Source organism: Geotrypetes seraphini, chromosome 6, assembly GCF_902459505.1.
Source record: "Geotrypetes seraphini chromosome 6, aGeoSer1.1, whole genome shotgun sequence".
NCBI classification, from domain to species: Eukaryota; Metazoa; Chordata; class Amphibia; order Gymnophiona; family Dermophiidae; genus Geotrypetes; species Geotrypetes seraphini.
The window spans coordinates 256099370-256115777 of record NC_047089.1 but is presented as its reverse complement, the minus strand read 5'-3'; the positions used below and the strand labels follow the sequence as shown (position 1 = coordinate 256115777).

The 16408-nt window shown below is 42.0% G+C and overlaps 1 protein-coding gene across 2 annotated transcripts in view; it reads left to right on the top strand.

Annotated features, from left to right (window-relative positions):
* Positions 1-16408, top strand: part of PCYT1B (phosphate cytidylyltransferase 1, choline, beta) — an 85592-nt gene that overhangs the window by 20568 nt on the left and 48616 nt on the right. For both annotated transcript variants that reach the window (XM_033950228.1, XM_033950227.1), the window contains exon 2: positions 2187-2286. In XM_033950228.1, coding sequence (XP_033806119.1) covers positions 2187-2286 — 100 coding nt within the window. The remainder of the gene's footprint in view (positions 1-2186; positions 2287-16408) is intronic.

Below are 16408 nucleotides of genomic sequence, written 5' to 3'. Positions count from 1 at the left end.
CCCGCCAGAGAGGAAGGCCTGAAGCCGGCAACAGCAGCAAATTTTAAATGCTGCTGCTGCCCGAAGAAGCCAGGCCTTAACCACAAAGCTGGGGGGTGGAGGGTTTTAAAAGGTACAGCGGCAGCAGTGCAAGGGGGGGGGGTTGAAAAGCCATCGGCCGTGAAGTATGCCGCCTGCATACGGACTTTAAAAACTTGCCTGTTTTATTTTTAAATGCCGTCCGGCTCGGCCGCCGCAGCCTGCAGTTGCCGACAGCCACCACGGCTGACATCTACCTCGAGCCGCTGCAGCCGACATCCGTCTCGGAGTGGGGGGGGGAGAGAGCTTCGCGTGCATGCGCACTCCTACCTGCGGTGCCCTACAGTGCACGGAAAATTGAACACGCAGATGGGAGTTCGCATGCGCGGCTAGCGTTTTATTATATTAGATATTAATCATCAGAAGAAGGAATACTCTCAAGCACAGTCCATCTATTTTTAAATAGAGAGATTAGCATGTGGCCATTAATTAGGAAAATGGAAATGTTGGCCATTTTCCAGCCACAGCACAAGTGGCCTTAGTGCACAGGAAAGACACAAGTAAGCAACTAAGGTCTGTTTTGCCACAGCTTTAGTAAAAGGACCCCATAGTGTTTAGATCTGGGGTGTTAGACCCTGGTTTTGCAATACTTGTAGGGGCATCCAACTTCATTCCAGTTGGGGTTTCAGGATTTCCCCAATAAATAAGTATGAGATCTGTTTGCATGTACCGTCTCTATTGTATGCAAATAGATCTCGCACATGTTCATTGTAGGAATCCTAAAAGCTCATCCTGAAGAGGTTGGACACCCCTGACATAGAGGGAGACAGAGCAAGAAAATTATTATATTTTTAAAATCAACATACCGTAATTGCACTTCAAAGCAGCTTTTTCACTTCCTTTCCCCTGGCCTGTAAAGGATGAGGAGTTGGGATGGATCTGCCTGGGATGCTTAGAGAACTTTGAAGTAGGATGAAATTCTGAAACAGATCTCAGCCACCACTGTAAAGTAGTTTGACTGGACCTGGCAGCTGCAAGAACATGCATGTCTTCTGGAAATAATTCAAGCCAAGGCTTAAACTGAGGGATGGCTACTTAAATTCCCTTTCTTTATTTACTGCAGCAGCATCACAGACCCTCCAAGATGCATGGACAATGCTCTTGGATATAATCCTGCAAAGTTATGAACCTTCTAAGGTCTTTATTCTTTAACAAGCAAGCAATGCTTTCCCTTGCTGAGTTCCCCTACTATTCTGTTTTCACAGTTTTAAGTCTTGCCTATGGTTAAAGCTTTTCACAGGGTAGAAAAGTGTTCTATAAATGCACAAATGATTTACTCTGCTTGAAAAAAAATCCCCTTTTCAAAAGAGACCTATTTTCATCCAATATCTCTGCTGGGAGACCTCTCTGCCTGGCCAGGGACTGATTACCAGCTGTAGGCCCTAGCTCATAGCTATTATTATTTCAACTTTTTGCCTTCTTCTTTATCCCAGCATGAGCTTGGCTGCATGGGACAGGGTATAACTTGACCTTGTTTGTAGATACAAAAAAGATAGTTTAGTACCTAATAATCACAAAGACAGACGCGCAAAAAAGCAGTGATTAGAAAATGAAAGACCTTACTGAGTTTGATCAGGTGAAATTGTCTGCTCTGCACAGATTTCTGTGGGCTGCAGTTAGCTGATAAAATTGCTTTCTAAACCCAGAATGAAATGCCTGAATCGTTCTTTTTACAATGTATGCAGATATGCCTTGCATAAATATCAAATTATTTTACTTAAAACAGTTCAGAAGCATATTACAAATAGACTTTATAAAATATGTTTTTAGAAAAGCTATAAGAAAAAAAGTAATAAAAAATTGTGAAGTCAGTCAAGCCTATGACACCACTACCTCACATGGATCAGAATAAGGGAGGGAGGGTTCTTTCTGTGTTATATGTGCATTATATACAGTAAAACTAAGAAGATCAATATCAGATCAATATATGTAATCATTACCTCATTTAATTCAAGGGAATTGGGCTTGCATGTCTTCAGGAGGTTTAGGTATTCAAATAATGCAAGGTGATGAAGGTCATATAGTATTGATGGACCAATATCACAGCTCTTCATTTTTTTCACATTACTTTATATATTTAATGATTTGTTATTGCTGCTTTCATTTAGACTCTGGCTGCACCAGCTCCATTTGCAAATGAAACAAGCTGTCATTGTCAGGCTCCTCATGAAAAACTGACCATCGCTCAAGCAAGGTTGGGAACCCCAGGTGAGTCCCTCATCACAGACTGACACCAATTAGTTTATTTAATTAGTAATTATTTCTATAGCGCTACCAGATGCATGCAGCGCTGTACAGAGTCACAAAGAATAAGAAAACAGTCCCTGCTCGAAAGAGCTTACAATCTAATCAGGATGTCATGGATACAGTTAAGGGGAAAGGTTAATCTGCGGGCTAGGTAGGAGGGCAGAGGAGTAGGGTTAAGGATTGAAAGCTATATCAAAAAGGTGGGTTTCCATTTACCACCTTTCTGAAGAAATTCACCCAAGGCAAGGCAGTATACAGCAAGAATAAGTTGAACATAGGCAACAGACAATTACAGCAGCAAAATTATTCAAATAACAGTACATAGTATCTACTTAAATTATCAATGTAATATGCAATAAAACATCTTAATAGACCACATAGGAGGTAAGCAAAGGTGGAACACAGATAAAATAGAGTTAGAGGAGCAAGAAATAAGATGAAAGGTAATTTTTAAAGAAAGTTGCATGTGGCCTGAAGGGTGCATGACTATATCTTAGATAGGATAGGAGTGGGTAAGCAAGTCCTGCTACAGTATGTCTAGTCAGTGTTAGTTGCTCTGATTGGTTAGATTTTCATATTTTTAATAAACTGCCACTGGGGACAGAGAGAGAGAGCATGAGTGAACTCTCCTTCTGTTACAATCATCAGCAAAACAGACATTTCCTTTTCCAAGTCTTAGTTCTTCTGAATATTTATGTACACTTGGTATAAGTGAGTGACTTAAAAAAAAAAAAAATCTTATCTTGCTAATATCTTTTCTAGTAGATAGGTATGTCATTCTGGACGTGGGTAATTTCCCCATAGCTGCGAGCCCTGCAGAAGGAATCCACTCTGGATTTTTTTTCTGTAGCCTCCCCTACTTCACAGAGAGCTCTACTGCCACCTACAGTTAGTTCTCGAGCAGACAAGCTCTTCCAAAAACATAAGTGAATTAAAGATATGGAGAAAAGTCTCCAATAAACACGTCTGTTCTGCTCAATAGAATCCCAACATATGAACAATAAACAAGGAAACAAACTTACCATCAGAAGAGTCAAATCAGTCATTTTATGCTTAAAGTTTGTTTTCTCAGTAGCTTTATTGCCTTGAGACCTATTTCAGGTAGTCCCGCGGTGCTGAACTGCTGCTTCACAGAGAAACTCTGGTAGATCTATGGAACCAGCATGCTGTGTGCCACCATTTCTAGTCTCAGAGTCCTTTCCCCTGGGAGTCTGCTTGCCGGAGACCTTATCACAGGTTTCAAGCACAGGCTGTATGCGTCTGGAGTGAAGCCCCCAACTGAGTGGATGAGGATCCTTGGGGGCGGAGGTCGTAGTCGGTGTCTAACTGGCTGGCATTCCAACGATTTCAAGTCTTGATCCACTTGGAGCTGTTTTTGAGACAGAAAATCATTTTCTTCCACACTAATGCTGTTTAAAGCTGCTGAGTTTGGCACTGCATAACTGTGAGGAAACCTCCATTATCTCCTATGGGAACTTCGGGGGTGGAGAGTTGGTAGCTTCAGCGGCAAGCTCTCCGTCAGCGCTAGCTTCTTCGGTTTTCCGAGTGGATGACGCTTAGGACGGATACCAGCTTATTGGGTTTCGGGCTCACTGCGGGGCCCGCTTCATTCAAGGGCAACGGACTCCTTTGCAGGCTGCTGGGGGTCCGGCTTCTTCCTTAGGGATCTCCGATTCTTCCGGGGGGACTTTGCCTTCTATGTCTGCCCCCATTCAGCCTCTCTGTGTCTGTCCCCGTCCAAGCAGCCACGGGTTTCGTGGGACGAGGATTTTTTTCCTGGCTGATCCGACTTCGTCGGTAGACTAGTCTCAAGATCCCCTTTTGGGGACGGATGATGTAGACGGCTGGGTTTCAGAGACGCCAGTTGGCGAGGATGCTTCGGTTGTGCACATTTTTCACCAGGAAAAGCTACAGGAGCTTATTCTTCAGGTGTCTTCCGTTTTGCATTTTGAGGAAGAAGCTAGGGACCCCCTCATATTGTGGACCCTCTGCCTTGGGGGATCCAGTCGGCCTCCCGCTCTTTTCCTATGCATCAGGATATTCGGGATGTGGTGCACGCACAGTGGAAGACTCCGGACCTGCATTTTCACTTGGTGCGGTCCATGATGGGGTAGGGATACCTTTAAGTCTCCTGTGGTTGATGCTGTGGTCTCAGCCATTGCTCGCAGGCATACAGTGCCAGTTGAAGGCGTAAGAGAGAGAACTTAAGCAAAGTTTTGACCAGCATTTGCAGCTAAAACTAAAACATGGCTAAATACTAATTTTGGACCAGTTTTGGCACTAAATCCAAAATTTGTTCAGCCTGTAGCACCTTGGTAGCAGGACATATCCAGGAAGAACCTACACCTACTCAGTTAAGTTCTAATGAATATTTGCCCTAATGTTTTTAATGAAGCTTTTGAGGGCTCACGTGTGGTGTAATAAATAGTTCCTGTGAGCAATTACTTAGCTATGAGTTATTGTCAATTTTGTGTAATTTTTCTGCTTTTTGAATTATCTTTTCAAACAATGTATTTTATGTGGCTTTGTAAACAGCTTTGTTGTCATTGCAAGAGGCCTTAGAGCAAATTTAGCAATGTAACATTTACTTTAGTTGATTAGTGAGCAATTTTGGTTTGAATTGAAGTGGGTTGATAACATTTTTTTGGGAGGAGGGGAAAATACTGGAGTAAGCTTCAACAGCAACTCCAGTACTTGGAACATAAGGACAGAACCAAGCAGACTTCTACAGTTTATGTCCTGGAAATGTCAAAGAAAGACAATTTAATCATGAATTAATAATGCGTGTGACTGTTGGGCAAAGTGTTCATGTCTTTATCTGTCATCATTTACTATGTTACTATGGCCTTATTTTACTAAGCCACAGTAGAGATTTCTACTGCAGCCCAGGGCACTAAATGCTCCGATACTCATAGGAATTCTGTGAGCGTCGGAGCATTTAGCACTCCGGGCTGCGATTGAAACCTTTACCACAGCTTAGTAAAAGGGAGATATGTGACTATATTGTTGAAAATGTGTTTGTTTTGTTCTGTTTATGAACTTTTCAAATTTTGACTGTTATAGACCAGGGGTAGGCAATTCCAGTCCTCGAGAGCCACAGGTCAGGTTTTCAGGATATCTGCAATAAATATGCATGAAATAGATTTGCATCTCAAGGAGGCAGTGCATGCAAATCCATCTCATATATATTCATTGTGGATATCCTGAAAACCTGAGCTGCCTGTGGCTCTTGACCAGAATTACCTACCCCTGGTATAGACCCATGAGCTATTTTACGGATAAGCAATGAATAACTAATAAATACATTAATTATTCCTGGTGGAATTCTGTGCAAAAAAATTCAAAATTCTGCACAAAACAGTAAATTCTGCAAGTTTATTTGTCAAAATTTAAACAATAGTTTTGCTAATTATTATCCATATTCTATTTAAAACAAGATGTTTTTCTTCTGCCTTTGTTGCCTGGTCGTTTTACTTTTCCATCATGTTGGTTCCAATTTTGCTTAGCTGCTTTCCATTTGTCTTTTCTTCTCTCTCCTGTCTATTCCCTCACTACACTTGCCTCTTCCTTTATAGCCCTTATCTGCCGCTTTCTTACCCTTCTCCTCTCTTTCATTTTTCAGCTACCACATTTCCATCTTCTCTCCCATTCCCCATCTCATTCCTTCCTGGGCCCTCTATTCCCTTTATTCTTCAATATACCCTCCCCCCTTACCATATTTCTACCTTCTGTAATATCGATATCGTCTCATCCATTTCCTTGCCACCTTCTCCTCCACCTCAGGGTTTACCATTCTCAGCATCTTCCTCCCTCCACCCATTTAGCCCAGCATCTGTTCCCTCTTCCTTCCATCCCCATGGCCTGACATCTCCCGCGCTCTTCCCCCATGGTCCAGCATTTCTCCCACTCTTCCCTCATTCCCATTGCTAGGCATCTCTCCATCACGCCATTCTACTCCTGTAACTGGAATGAGATGGCATAGGATGAAGTTAAGAAGTGATTATGCTCAAGAGTAATCTAAGGAAATACTTTTTTACAGAAAGGGTGGTAGATACGTGGAACAGTCTCCCAGAAGGGGTGGTGGAGACAGAAACTGTACACATCTCCCTCATTCGCAGGGGATAGGGGCAGAGCTGGACTGCGAATAGGGAAATACCGTGAATATCTGGCTCTGACCCACCCCCGCCCCCCTCCTGCCTTTCCCCGGCATCCCGGCCTTACCTGGTGGTCTAGCGGGCTTTCAGGGCAGGAGCGATCTTCCTACACACCTGCCCCGTGCACATCGCCAATAGGAACTGCCGTGAGTTCCCGTATCTCTCGAGACTACGGCGGGAGCTCACGACAGCTATTTCCTATTGGCGATCTACACGGGGCAGGAGCATAGGAAGGTCGCTCCTGCCCCGAAAGCCCGCTAGACCACCAGGTAAGGCCAGGATGCTGGGGGGAAGGCAAAAATATGGGGGGGAACCACAAATGGGGAGGGGGAAGTGTATCTGAATTCAAGAAAGTGTGGGATAGTCTCTTAGAGAGAGGAAGAGATAATGGTTACTGCGGATGGGCAAACTTTGCCATCATGTTTCTTTGTATCCAACATCTCCCTCTTTCTCCCCCTCCATTTCCTAAGTACAGTATCTCTCCCTCTCAATCCACCCCCATGTCCAACACCTCTCTCCCTTGCGTCCCTCCCCCCATGCAGCAGTCTCCCTTCCTTCCTTCCACTGCTATCTCCAACATTTCTGTTTCCTACTGTCTACCATCTCTCTCTCTCTCCCCTCCTGCCTTGTGCCTTGGGTAAAAACTTTATCCCCTTCCATGTACCATATCTCCCTTCCTCTTATCATGTGCAGCATAACCATTTCCCCTCACCATGCATGTGTCCCACCCCTCCTGTGTCAGCATCTTTCCTTCCTCTCACCCTTCTCTGCCCCCTGTGCTTGTAATTTTTCTTCCTTCCCTCTCCTATACTCTCTTCTATTCAAAGGTGAGTAGAAACAGCATATCACAAGCACCTGCTGCACAACAAATTTTACTCTGACTGCCACGGGGATTACCTTCCTCCTCACCCAATACTACATAGCATACACACTCCTGCGAACCATTACAACTCTATCACCATGCTCCACATCAGCAACCACAGGGCACATAGCCATTATCCATCAGTACAGCCCACAGCAGCCACCAGTACTCACAGCCCAATCCCTCACAGTTCACCCCATGCCATATATTTACCTCCTGACCTTGTTTCATTGGGTCGCGGTATCGGCAGCGATTCTCACATGCTGCCTACTTCTAACCTAGAAGCCTCTTCTCTGCCGTGGAGAGACTTCTGGGTTAGCAGCAGGCAACATGTGGAAATTGTTACCGATACCGCAACCCAATGAAACTAACACCGCTGAGATTCTGCGCAACTGTGCAATTTCTACAGAAATTCTGCCAGGAATAGTTAATCAGTCTTGTAAAAGAACATTTTGCAATATGTTCAAAGAAACACTGCCCTGAGGAGTTCTCCTGTAGTACAATCCTAAACTGAGTCTTGGCTGACTGTAACATATAAACAATCATAAGACCAGACTTTTAGCAGGGGCAGATGCTGCCACTGGAGTCCTTATATTAGATTAATATAATATAGTATATATTTATCAAAACTACTCTTTAAGTAATGTCGCTGAATATATTTGTAAAAGTTGCCACCTTGAGCCACCAATGTTTAATTTAGGCCTGCCATTCAGCAGACTGGAATTAAACAATTTATCTTTTTTAGTGGCTGAATATCACTGCTAAACAAATAATTGCTGGCTCCATCTTTGCTCCTCTCCAAAGCTAGCCAGATTTTATCTGTACAGTAGGGGCCATTTATTGAGTAAATCACTAGATTTTATCTGTATGATTGAAAATGTACCAGTGAGTGAATCACAAGTTTGATGCCTGCCAACAAATGCATAACTTACTTGCAATATGAACCGCTTGGATTTTCATCTGATGCCATGAACAGTTTACTTTGAATTCATTGATTTTTTTTTCCAATATGTGTGTGTTAGAACAACAGCAGCAGTGTTTGAGGGAGAGGGTGCAAAATCAGGCTTTTTGTTTTGGAACCCTCTTTGGGTTCACATTGGTCACCCTTCCTGCAATATTTCCAATGTAAAAAAAAATCTTGGCAGTAACCCAATAAAGCTTTTTAGAAGGCCTGATTCACATTTTTTCTTATGAAGTCAAGTTTCTGGTACTCGTGTGTACCTCCATTTCTGTTTGTTCATTAGACTTTGGGCCACAGAAGAGTTTGGGCCCAGTCCTTAGTGAGCTAGCTGTAGATACTCAAATCAACACCCTTTATTAAGCCTAAGAACATCTCCTTGTTCATATTTATGTAATTCAGTTCTCCATTAAGAGAGGATCACAACCTTCCATTTTTTTTCTTCTAGCCCATCAGGCTACTTAGGCAAATTTGTTCCTTCACTCTCCATCTCTGTCCTTCTTAGAATAAAAGGTTAATTGCACTGCAGCCTTTTCAACACAGGTTTTTTTTTAATCATTCCGCTTTTGCTTAATGAATACATTCAAAAGACAAATTAGCAAGTAATTTATACATATGAGTTAGTTAACATTCTCCAAGGGAAGTTTTCTTTGCAAAATGACCTTCGTATGCAGAGGGCTGTAGTGCTGATACAGATCAGGTCAGTAAGAGATTCTGTTGTGTGGAAGTGAATGCCTCCTTGCTTAGTAAAACACAAATGGATGATTAAAGCCAACAAGTGGATGGTATGGTTCTCATTATACCATATGTCTATCATTAATTTTTATACAACCTAAAACTAGTTATCCCAGCAGCATATAAAATAATCAGAAAAATATATATATAATAATACTGCTTTATACTGGAACATACATATCAAAACACAGAGCCCAGCATAATTCAAGAACTCAGGCCTCAGAAACGGAGCCTACGCTCAGCCGTGTATCACAGACTGGAAGGATCCGCGTAGTCAAACAGCTCCTGCTCCAATCATTGGCCAATATGTACGGCTTATTTGAAAAAATTTTTTATATCATTTTTTTAAAGCAATTTAAAACTCTAGATTCAACTAAAACACTAAAGAAGTATCTTGCATATGTAGTAGCCAGGATTTGAAAAAAAGGACTTATCTCAAAGTTCAGCTTGTTTTATCTGCCATTCGTGTCTTATTTTGCCGACGCGGCCACGTTTCGCGGGAATTTTAACATCCGCTGCGTCAGGGCCATCCAGACACTCAAAATCACAGGCTCACTGATTGTCCTGTGTAATACTTGTTTCTTGTCTTTTATTCTTTGGTTGCTGAGGTCTGTTCCTTCCAGAGGTTTCAGTAATTCTGAGGGTTTATGGTTGGAGCAGGAGCTGTTTGACTACGCGGATCCTTCCAGTCTGTGATACACGGCTGAGCGTAGGCTCCGTTTCTGAGGCCTGAGTTCTTGAATTATGCTGGGCTCTGTGTTTTGATATGTATGTTCCAGTATAAAGCAGTATTATTATATATATATTTTTCTTATCATTAATTTGTCTAATGACCCACATGCAGCTCTTCTTGCATATAGCTGCGGCTCTCCAGGCCCTGACCCTTGAACACACTGCCTCCTCGCGGCTGCCTTCTAAAATAGCTGCCACACCTCACAACTGCTCGTGGCAGGTCATGGCAGCCATTTTAGAAGGCAGGAATGAGAGGGCTGTGCTCCTTCCACAAGAATATTCACTGGACCACCAGGTACCTCAGTAGGCCTGGGGGGGGGGAGAAATCATGGGGTTGGGAGGAAGATTAAGAGGGCCTGGAGAGGGGAGAGAACATTGGCTATGGTTTGCGGGGAGGTGCAGGGGAGGGATGAGAAGTGCAGAGACCTGCAAGAGGTTGGAGGGGAGAAAAGCTACACCTTGCGGCTCTTTATAAATCTCGGGTGAACATTTTGGGTAAATTGGCTCTTTGCTGTAAAAAGGTTGCTGACCCCTGGTCTGGAACTATAAAACACCGTTTATTAATAAAGTGATCCAGAGTCACTGGAAGATATCTTCTTCTTCTTTTTTAATCTCAAAAAGATTGATAGGCACCAAACTACCACCTAAGCCAGCTGCAGTCTTCAAGGGCCAGAATCCAGTTGAGTTTTCAATATTTCCACAATGAATATGCATGAGATTGATTTGCATATACTGCTTCTAATGTGGAGTGGATGGGAGCTGGGTTTGACATGGCAGAGGAGCAGCCAGCTATGATGATTTTTGCAAGGGTCAGTACTGCCAACAGAATGGCTGAACTTACCACCACTTTAAGAGGAGGTAGTAAAGTCAGCTGCCATACCAGCAATTTAGTCGCACATGCTAGATGATCTGTAAAGGTGTGGTAGCAATTTCCTTTCAATCTCTCTCCAGCAATGGCATTCCCATCCAACTATCCTCCCAATGTCCAGTCGCCTTTCCATATCTGTTCCCCATTCCCCTGACACACAGCCTTACCATCCTCCACCCCTCCAACTGAACCCAGTCACAGCCCCCTTGAAAACTAATCTCCCCCTCCCTCCCTTAAATATGAGCGGTATATAAAGTATTGTTCAATCTCTAAGGCTGCCTCCTGCAATAAACCTCGCTTTCTTATCTTAACAAGTTTTTTCTATTCTGCCTTTACCTAAATAGTTCAAGGACAGATTACAGAAATAGAAAACCAGATCAATTTGTCCAGGAATTACAGATTTTAAACATAAAATTTACAAGGCATAATTAAGCTCAATTTAAATCAATCATGATGGAAACAGAAAAGATTTTAAAAGTTTTCTGAACCGAAGATAAAGCCCACAGACATGTAATGCAAAAGAAAGTTGGTTCCAAAAACTAACCAGTTGATATGAATTGACAAAATAAAATTGTCTAATACAGTGGTTCCCAAACTTTTCCTGTTCACAGCTCATTTAATGTTTCAAAATTTTTCCACGACTCCCCAGGTCAAATGATAGTTCTGTAATCTAATACATTCCTGATAGTAGTTAGCTTGAGACGATTATTAATTTAAAAAGTTAAAACAACTTATCGTAAAGGTTATCACAATAATCTTGGATTATTTATTTGAAAAAATTCAACAAGTATAAAAAAAAAAATCATAAAAAATATTCATAGTTGTGAGATGGATGAGCTTGCTGTTCATTACAAATCTTCTAAAACTTCGGAACCATATTTGATAAGGCCAATCTCATTTCTTGTTCCACATTGATTTTTGCTCGGTATTTGCTTTTTATCACAGTGAGTGCCGAAAACCCAACCTCACATAAATAGGATGTCGCAAACGAAATTAAGATTCTCTGAGCTCTACTTCTTAACAGTGAATATTCATCTCTTGCTGAACACCAAACTTCAGTAATATCCATGCTGCTAAATCGTGTCTTGTGCGTATTGTCGCAAGACAGCTCAATGAGATTTTCTTCTAGTCCTCTAAATTTTCTCTTCATTTTACCTCTTCCCTCCACTGGAGTTCCTTTCTACCCTAACTCTTGTTAACCGTGTCGAGCTTTACGAATGTAGAGATGATGCGGTATACAAACCTAAGGTTTAGATTAGATTAGATTCTTCAGAAGTAGTCAGCTGGAGGTTTGGCTCTGAAGTAGAGGTCTGCAAGGGAAGGGACTCCCGCGGGAATCCCCCCTAGGTCCACGGGGATGGACACTGTTTCTACGGGGTTCCTAGGGAAATGCCAGCCTACCTTTGTTCCAATGTTCCCTCTAAGCTTCGATCCCTTAGTTCACCAGTTGCTGATTGCCACTCACATGGGAGAGCTCTGTGCATGCACCAATTGGGGAGACAGAACTGAAGCTTGATGGCCAATCATGAGCACTTCTTTGTAGAAGTGATCAATGTGGTATTTTATAGACCTCTATCATATCTCCCCTGAGCTGTCTCTTCTCCAGGCTGAAGAGCCCTAGCCACTTTAGCCTTTCCTCATAGGGAAGTCGCTCAATTCCTGTTATCATTTTTGTTGCCCTTCTCTATACCTTTTCTAATTCCACTATATCTTTTTTGAGATGTGGCAAGCAGAATTGCACACAGTATTCTTTATCTTCCTGTTGTGCTTAACCTCTAATTGTTGACTTCTATATTACTTAGATTGTATTTCTTTCCTTGCCTTGCCTATTGTTTCATTGTGTTCGTAAATGAGTTTTTTATTGTTTTACAAACTTAGTCCCTTTGTTAGTTATGCATGTTTATTTTATGTATATTTTAACTATGTATTTTGCTGATTTGTACATCGCTTAGAATTTGGAATAGGCGATTAATTAAATTGTAAATAAACTTGAAACTTGAACTTGAGTCATTATGTTACTACTACTGAATCTCCAATCCAAATTTGAGGCCAGAATATGAAGATCCTTTGAAAAATCTTCCCTGGGTCATATGTTGATATCCAGTCTTCTTTGATCCTTTGCAGCCTTCGATCCTGATATTAATGGGGATGAGTTAATGGAGCACTGGGAGTGGGACTTTGGCTTTCTTTTAGCTTCTTTTAATAAATTTTAGAGGGTGTTCCTGAAGAAAGAACTGATGGGATGGGAGGATATAAGGGAAATGGAAAGACTATGGTCCAAGCTGAAAGGAACTATAAAATGTAAAGAAAGTCAATAAAAGCAAGACAAAAAGGATACCGTTATGGTTCTCTAAACAGGTGACTGAAAAAATAAAGGCAAAAGGCAGCATTCAAGAAATATGAAATAACTCAAGAAGAGAAACACAGAAAAGAATACCGGATAAAACTCAAAGAAGTGAAGAGAGAAATAAGATTGGTAAAAGTGCAGGCAGAAGAAAAATGACTAGAGATGTAAAAAGAGGAGACAAGACTTTTTCAGGTATATTGGAGAAATAGAAAGATGATGAGAACTGCTATGTAGAAAGTGATGAATCAAAAGCAGACATGCTAAACAAATACTTCTGTGTTCACAGTAGAAAACTCTGGAGAAGGTCCTTAGTTGGTTGACAAAGGTATATATGGGAATGGAGTACATATCACACTGTTCACAGAATAAAGTGTTTATGAACAACTGGGAAAACTAAAAGTGAACAAAGCCATGGGACTGGATGAGATCCATCCTAAGGTATTGAGGGAACACGGAGAAGTTCTTGCAGGACCTCTTGCAGATTTGTTTAATAAATCCTTGAAGACTGGAGAGATTCCATAGGATTGGAGGACATAACAACATAGCATAACAATCAGCTTATACTGCAGGACCGTGAAGCTCTATGTGATTTACAAAAGATATAATGTACAATTGAATAAACAAAATTAATTACCCAGATACTTAGCGAACAAGTATGTTTTTAAATGCCCCCTAAATTCTAAGTAAGTACTAGAAGTCACAATCAATTGATCCAAATTCTTACCCCATAAAGCTACCTGATAGGACAGTATTATTTTATTTATTTATTTATTTATTTATTTTATTTATTTAGATTTTTATCCCGTCCTCCCAGTAGCTCAGAACGGTCTACAAGTGAACATACACAATGGAGAGTAATTAGACATATAAGAAGTACAATAGGTTTAAGTGTTTGAACATATGAGATTTACATACATAATTTAAATACAGGGAGTATACAGCAAATTAAGAGCAGAGTTTAAGAATAAGTAGTTTAGTTTAAGTATAAGTTATTTGAGTTTAGATACGATTTGTCAGAGTATAGACTAAGAGAGGAAAAGAACAAATGTGGTCCATCTTCACAAAAGTGGTAACAGAAGCAGTCGGAAACTACCGGCTGGTAAGTCTTACTTCAGTAGTTGGAAAGATAATGGAAGCTTTCTGAAGGAAAGAATAGTAAACTACCTGGAACTGAATGGGATACAAGATCTGAAACATGATTTCACCAAGGGGAAATCATGCCAAACAAATCTGATTGATTTCTTTGACTGGGTGACCAGAGAATTGGATAAAAGACATGTGCTAAATGTAGTCTATATGGATTTCAGCAAAAGCTTTGACATGGTTCCTAAACTAAACCTTAAGTTTATATAACGCATCCTTTCCATAAAGATAGAGCTCGGCCCGGTTTACAGGTACTTTAATAAATGAGGGAAGAACATAATAAGAATTAGTGGTTATAAAGAGGGTGGTGAGCTTTACATTTTTGAGAAAAGCCAGGTTTACAGATGCTTTCGGAATAATTGGAAGGAGCCATCATAGGAGACTCATCATTAAAATTAACGGGCTGAAGTTAGGACCCATAGTGGTGCCCTAGATTAGAAATTGGTTGAATGAAAAACGACAGAGTGGTGGTAAATGGAATTTGCTTGGAGAAAAGAACTGTGAGTAGTGGTGATATTTCTGAAGGATTAGAACTAAAAGTGTGTCTCTTTGCAGATGACATGAAAATTTGAAACAGACTGGTTACCCCAGAGAGAACAGAAAACCTGAGAAGATTTCCGCAAATGTTAGAAGAATGGTCAAATGTTTGGCAGTTAAAATTTAATGTGAAGAAGTGCAGAGTGATGCACTTGGGGAATAAAAATCCAAAGGAGCTATATGTGGTAGGGGGTGAGAAGCTGAAATGCATGGATTGGGAGAGGGACCTTGGCGTGATAGTGTCTGAGGACCTCAAGGTTGCAAACATTATGGCAAAGAGGAAGCCATAGCCAGAAAGACACTGGGCTGCATAGAGAGGAATCGTTAATGCCCCTGTACAAGTCTTTGGTGAAGCCCCACTTGGAATAGAAACATAGAAAATGACGGCAGAAAAGGGCCATAGCCCATCAAGTCTGCCCACTCCAACAACCCTCCCCTAATCTACACTCTATCACTCGTCCCCAATCTGCCCTCCTCTATGCTACCCTTGTAGGGATCCGACGTGGGCATCCCATTTATTCTTAAAATCTTGTATGCTGCTGGCCATGATCACCTGCTCCGGGAGCTCGTTCCAATGGTCCACCACTCTTTCAGTGAAGAAGTACTTCCTGGTATCCCCATGAAATTTCCCCCCCCTGATTTTCAACGGATGTCCCCTTGTGGACGAGGGCCCTTTTAGAAGGAAAATGTTGTCTTCCACCTCTATTCGACCAGTGATGTACTTAAACGTCTCTATCATATCTCCCCTCTCCCTATGTTCCTCGAGAGAGTATAGCCGCAACTTGTGCAGCCTGTCTTCATACGAGAGATCCTTGAGCCCCAGGATCATCCTGGTGGCCATTCGCTGAACCGACTCAACTCTCAGCACATCCTTACGGTAGTGCGGTCTCCAGAATTGCACACAGTATTCCAGATGAGGTCTCACCATGCTTCTGTACAGCGGCATAATGACCTCTGGCTTCCGGCTAACAAAGCCTCTACGGATACATCCCAGCATTTGTCTAGCCTTAGATGAAGCCTTCTCTACTTGATTGGCTGATTTCATGTCTCCACTAATGATTACCCCCAAATCCCGCTCTGCTGTAGTCCTGGACAAGGTTTCACCATTCAGTGTGTATGTCTTACACGGATTATTGTTACCAAGGTGCATGACCTTGCATTTTTTCGCATTAAAGCCCAGCTGCCAGGTTGTGGACCAATGTTCCAGTAAAAGCAGGTCCTGCCTCATGCTGTCGGACAAATCATTTTTACTTGCGGTGTCACTCACAGTGTTACATAATTTGGCATCGTCGGCGAATAATGCTATTTTACCTTGAAGCCCCTGAGTCATGTCTCCTATAAATATGTTGAAAAGGATCGGGCCCAAGACTGATCCCTGCGGCACTCCACTGGTCACCCTCGACGTTTCAGTTCTGGAGGCTGTGTCTTGCTAAGGATGTAAGAAGACTTGAAGTGGTCCAGAGGAAGGCGACAAAAATTATATCAGGATTGTGCCAAGAGACATACGAGAAGAGGCTTAAATACCTGAATAGGTATACCCTAGAGCAGACATGTCAAACTCTGGCCCACGGGCAAAATCTGGCCCGCGGGGCCCACCAGACAATTTCAAATGTCCCCTAAAGCTGGCCCGCTGGTACAAGCGCCGCATCATCTTGTACCTCCACTCACCAGACATTTGACGGTTATCCCCAGGCTGCTGTTCTTCTCCACATCACAGAGACTAAGGGATCTTTTTATTAAGGTGCAC